Source organism: Morone saxatilis, unplaced genomic scaffold (genome assembly GCF_004916995.1).
Source record: "Morone saxatilis isolate NCDOM2014 unplaced genomic scaffold, NCSU_SB_2.0 Contig0, whole genome shotgun sequence".
NCBI lineage: Eukaryota > Metazoa > Chordata > Actinopteri > Moronidae > Morone > Morone saxatilis.
Window position 1 is genome coordinate 10,423,535 of NW_023339650.1, and position 6,000 is coordinate 10,429,534.

Sequence of the window (6,000 nt, forward strand, 5' to 3'; positions counted from 1 at the left end):
CAGTCTGAAAACACTGGTGGCACCATGCAGAGCCTGCTAGCTGCAAGCTTGTCTTTCATCCCATCTGTCTTCACGGCCCTCAGTCTCCTTGGTCCTAATGGGCCTATAGCTGTCGCTCTGTCAGTTTGCCCCTAATGCACCCTTGTCTGTCTGGTGGGTCGCATATGAAGGCACACAACAATCTATCATCAACTGATGTGTGCGCCTCTTCCTTAATTATTTGAAGTCGTGCAGTTTTTTCTTAACTAACAGTGTCCAACTATGTTATTAAAGTGCTCCTGGAAAACTGGTGTTTATAGACTCAAAGTTAGGAAAAGATGAGAAATTCTGCAGATGGTATCCCAATGTCATATACTTGAAGTTGTCAGAGAATCAAAACTTCATGCTGTGTTTTTTCTTGCCTTCAGGTTATCTCTCTGCCTTTTTCCTCTGTCCCCCACTTTCTCCCTTTCACTATCCTCCTCGTCCTCTTTCCTTTCATTCTTCAGAGCCCCTGAACGTCACCACACCCCGCTGTGAATTTTGACACCTGTCTGATGTATGCCTCTCTTTTCTCTCACAGGACCTGGTTGCACATGGACGGCCTATCAATCACTCCGCGGCCCCTTCTCCGGCAGAGCTCAGCCAATCACAAGTGCTTGGGTTAAATCTAACATGATGTGTCAGAGCACGAATGAGTGCGTGCATTGATGTGTTAGCATGCATATGCACATGTACGCATTTGTGTGTGTTTTCGGGGAGCTGTTTGGTCTGAATGAGGTAATAGAAGTTGTCGGCCTCCTGCAGACACAGACACACACACACACAGTTATCTACCTTTTCTTTACGGTTTATGACCAATAAGTTGTTTTCCACATGTTGTGAGGGTCAGTGTGCATGTAGCATGTTGTCTCCCACATGTGCAATTAAGTCTTCTGTTGCGGATAGATATGTGTTTTCTTTTCCCACACACGTACACCTGTAAAACCCATTGAAAATTCATTTGACAACATAGCATAATGTGTCACATTGGTGTCGCCGGACCAGTAGTTGTATATTCAACCCATCATGTAAGATTTAGTAGCGCTTGTCTGGGGAATAACAAAGACTGGCAGCTGAAGTCACAACCTATTGCAGCCCTCCAGACATCATAACACTGTCGGCCATAGATATGCTGGAACCCATTACGGATTGGTCATTTCGCTCCATTGCTGCTCAGAAGCAAATGAGGAGTGACGACTCCGCTCCCTGGTGACGAACTCTAGGAGGAAAGCTGGGACATTTAAAATCAAACGCTTCCGCTCTCCGAGGTTTGAATGAATAACCGGTATGGTTATTTGGGAGGGGGGCACCACATCCTGAGAGACTTTCACATCAGTAGTGTAGGCTTCTTCCTCAAGTGGAGCAATGGATCTGGAAGTCTGGGGGATTGGGTTCAGTCTTCATCCAACCCACAAAACCTACCACTTCAGTGACTCCCTGAGGTACTTTGATCTTTGCTGTTTTGGCTTTGCATGCTTATCCACTGGGTTAGAGCAAATGTGAAATGACTCATTGCCAATGAAGTTTTAGAGCAAATTGTCAGCTTTAATATGCGGGTATTATGACCCATATCAGATGAACTGTTCAAGGACCACTGACAGCCGTCTGTGAACATGGTTTCCTAGTTTTAGAGAGATAATATTTGATCATTTTAGGATATGTTATGTACAGCTTTTTCATTTGTAGACTATTCAGGGAACATTTCCTGTCAAAGTCTGCAACTTCAATATACTCATCCCAGATTTATCTCTGACTATGCTTGAGGTGAAATGAATCTGAGGCAGTGTGGTGTTTGGAGCTGGGATAAATCAGCACAAGCCAACATGCGTCTGAGCTACTTACAGAAATCTTCAAGAATAGGAATACAGCACCACCCTATCACCACAGCCACCACAGATTTACAGCAGGAAATCCAATACTAACATCAGGAGACCTTTGTCAATTTCTCCAAATTTGGAGCAATGGCTCCAAGTGTGTTCACAGTGCATTTACTGTACTGTAGCACTATTAATGTTTGAGTTTTAAAAGCATTTTGAATTCCGAAGAATTAGATATTGAATATGATAATAAAACACAATAATAATATATTCAGTTATACGCAGTTACAGTGTATAGTAGTCAAATTAATAGCATATAGTAGTGTATACAGATGACATGTAAAAATGCCTTTGCAAAAGCATATGAGAAATATCACACTGACTTTGAGCAAGAGACAGCTGTGGTGTTTGTAATATTTTATTGCAAAAGGGACTTTTCCTAACAACTTGAGGTAGGAAAATACATATAACGCTTAGAGAAACAATGAAAAAAGTACAATTAATTGCTCATTATACTGATTGCAGCTTGAAAGAAAGCTGAGAGCTGGTAAAAAATATGAACAATTATATCTGTTGATTTAAAATCCCTGTATGAAATAAAACTGTTGTATAGTATTGTTTATCATGTCCATAAAGGGAAATTAATATATATATGACCTGAAAACATCTTTGGGGTTGCGACATCCAGTAAAATGTGATGCATGATGAAGTCGGGCACATAGGTTTTGTTGAAAGAATGAGTGTACTTCCCGACCTGCAGGGAGTTTTAACTGAACCATATTATCTTGAAAAATAACCAAACAAACAAAACCCATCACACTGGCAATTACAATAACAATACAAAAAATATATAGCAGCATCCTTTATAAATCATATTGATATAAAGCATAATCATATAAAAATAAATGCTTAACAATTTGTTCCCCACTCATTACAAAAGTACAAAATATGACAAGAAACCTCTCCAGAGCACCACTAAAATGTGCCAGACTTAATACAATAAAAATGATATTCATCCTTAAGTGCCATTATATTGTTATATCATGGAAGTTTTATTATCAGTATTCATACACAGCTATTTGTTAGAAAGGCAAGGCAATGGCACGAAGACAAAACAAGTGTAATACTATTAACAAATATGTACAACAAAATATTCAGAGATATTTACAGTACAGAAAATTTCCCGTTAAAGATGACAAAATGAAACCTCCATGCGAGTGAGACAGACAGTTGCTCATTGTGTATGTGTTACGTTTTTGTTGCTGGGTTTTATGCTGTCATGGAGACGACCTCTAACCCCTGAAGTGTAGCAAAGCCAGAAACATTTCAGTCATTGAGTTTGACAACAGGACTTGATTACCGCCTATTCAACAGCCCAAGTGCGCTTTCTGTTTGGTGAAGCCGCCCCTCTGGGGCACTCAAATCACAGCGAACACCCGGAACGCCTTCCCTCCAGGAGGGTTTTGAAGGCTGCAGGGGAGAGAGAAACAAAAGGGAGAGTCAGTCTATGTGCAGCATGAGTCAGATAGAACATGTCCCAGCCTTTTGCAGAGAGACATGGATGACATACACACACAAACAGATAGACTTCAGGTCTTATGAAGAAATGTCCAAGTCAGTGTGTTGTCTGACACTCTGTTGACAGATAGGACACAAACAGATAGAGCTTGAAGCTCCCTGAGAAAACAGATAAACCACCCATTTTTACACAAACACATGGGACTTCATGTGTTAATCCAACAAAGACGGACATGTTGTGAAGTTAAAGGAGACAGATAAATGATGGGCAGATACTAACAGACGTCAGGCATCTCAACATTGTGACAAAGATAAATGTGGTGAAGAGAGACAAGGCAAAAGAGGGAGAGGACAGAAAGAAAGAGGGAAAGGCATAGAATAAATAAGACCGTGAGTCTGTTTGTCCTCTTCCCCGGTTATGTTACAAACAACAGAACAATCCAATGTTGGTGCAGTTTAAAAAACTAGAACAGGCTATACAGTATGTGGGTCACTTCAGCTTTACACAGAGGCTGGTTCGGACCTGTAACCTTAATGCTGTTGTAAAGCAGTGCTGCATGGATTCAACACACACTCTCACTTTATTAGAATAAACAGAGTCTTACCTAAGCAATCACAAGCCCCTTTCTTTGTCAACAGTTAAATGTTCTTTTTCAGTCACCGAGGACTCATTATGTAGGAAGATGCTGGCAAACATCATCCTGACAGTGAGAAAAATAGGCCCTCTAGTCTTTGCCCCAATAATGTCAGTCGTCACTAAAATCTTGACTCATAAGTTTAATTCCATCCTGCCAGAAACAATTCACGCAGAACGAAGGGTTATTATATTATTATCATCAGAGAAAGGCATTAAACATTATTATTACGTCTCCTAATTCAAAAAGTCATACCTTCTCAGTCTTCTTGATGCAGAGGGGCTATATGACCTCCTAGAGAGGTAGCTTTTACGCTGTATAAATTTGAATTGGGTATTTAATTGCCTGGCTTAAGCTTCTTAACATTCCAATAGCCACCGTACAAACCAATGATGTCTCTCGTTTCCTACACCGTGTTAGTGGGTGGCGCCGAACAGGGTTGTCTACCTTCACCCCTCTTCAAAGTAGAAATGGAAAGAAGGCAGGGCGACGTAAGCAAAAACATGCCTCTATGCCAATAATACAGTGCTCTATTTTTTTGCTAATATGTGAAGGTGGTTACATATTTTATCTTTTTCATCGTGGTCAGATGCAGAAGATGCCTGTTTTCCACTATGGTTGACCAAGTCTCACTCTACAATTAAACACTCTGTACCTGACAATTTAGAGGTCTTTTTATGTTATAAGCAATGCCTTCTGTTAAAGCGTAATCCAATAATTTGCTCTTAACAAGGTTACAGTAACAATCTTTTTGAATTATATAAACCTGAACAGAGCTTGTGAGATGTAGAATGGTAGTGACAGAATGCCTTTTGAGAGAGAGAACAACTTTTATTACAATTTACTAATCTTCCACCTAAACCTAATTAGACAATGTTCAGACTTCCCATGCAAAAAGGGTGCCTCTATTCTGCATCACCTGAGTATCACTTCTATGTATTCTCCAGCATGTTTGGTGAGACAGTAGTATAGGAGACTAATTTAAATGCATGTAGGTTAAGGTTATACACCATATTGGTTGATCCACCCTTTTTGACTTACAACCAAAAACCAAACTCCTCCCAGAAATACATTAAGATGCACTCATCTTTTCCACACTAATTGCCAAGCAATTGATTATTTTAAATTAGAAACATAATAATCACCCTCCAATGTGCACTACATGAGATATGTAGCAATCTTCCTGAATCTTGAAAAGATAAGCTCCACCACATGGGAGGGCAGTCATTGATTTCTCATTCCTCCTCTCTGAGCCACAACAAATTTACCCCTTCACTTTCCAACTAAATTGTCAGACAGGATCCTAACTAGGACCAGTAATTTACCTAAGCAATTTATTCCATGACAGTACACTATACACCATCACCTATTTGTTCTATTTTATTGCAATTCTGTTGGTATAATAACTGTTGTTTCAACCAATATAAGGGTCCACTATCTTCAGTGCTGCAATAGGGGTGATTGGTTTTACTGTAAATGTACAATTATCCATGAAAATCACATATAGTAATTTGCACACACATACTAGCCACTTAGGTCAGCCTGGCTATTTGAAGATTAGGGCACGCCATACCTCTCTGAGAAAATGCCATTTTGGTATGAAGCAATGTAGTGTTTCCGCTTGTCCACCGGCATCACATCAATGTAACCACCCACATCATTCTTGATTACTCCAGCATGGACCGCTGCTCGGCATATACTGGACTTCTACAGAGGCATGCAAGAGAAAAAGGTAATGTAAGAAATGTTGATTCATTTCAGCCTCTAAAGACATGAAAAACACTGATGACCCTGGTAGTGAATCAGGTTTGAACCCTAAAGAGGGACTTACATCAGAGTATATTCTGGTACCAATTACTCTGGATATGTGAGGATTCTCTTCTAAACAGTGTTTCGGGCAATATAACCTAAAAAAAGAGAGCAGTTGAACATGGTTAAGGATTTGAACTTACATTACCTAACTTAAGAAAAAGACTGACATGAAGCCAGGATAGATAGATAGATAGATA

The 6,000-nt window shown here is 39.9% G+C and overlaps 1 protein-coding gene across 1 annotated transcript in view; it reads right to left on the bottom strand.

Moving 5' to 3' along the window:
• Positions 1-2,267: 2,267 nt before the first annotated feature.
• Positions 2,268-6,000, bottom strand: part of crispld1a (cysteine-rich secretory protein LCCL domain containing 1a) — a 15,521-nt gene continuing 11,788 nt past the window's right edge. The window contains exons 13-15 of the mRNA XM_035652696.1: positions 5,823-5,901; positions 5,565-5,698; positions 2,268-3,308 (exon numbers count right to left, since the gene is read on the bottom strand). Coding sequence (XP_035508589.1) covers positions 3,257-3,308; positions 5,565-5,698; positions 5,823-5,901 — 265 coding nt within the window. The 3' untranslated portion in view covers positions 2,268-3,256. The remainder of the gene's footprint in view (positions 3,309-5,564; positions 5,699-5,822; positions 5,902-6,000) is intronic.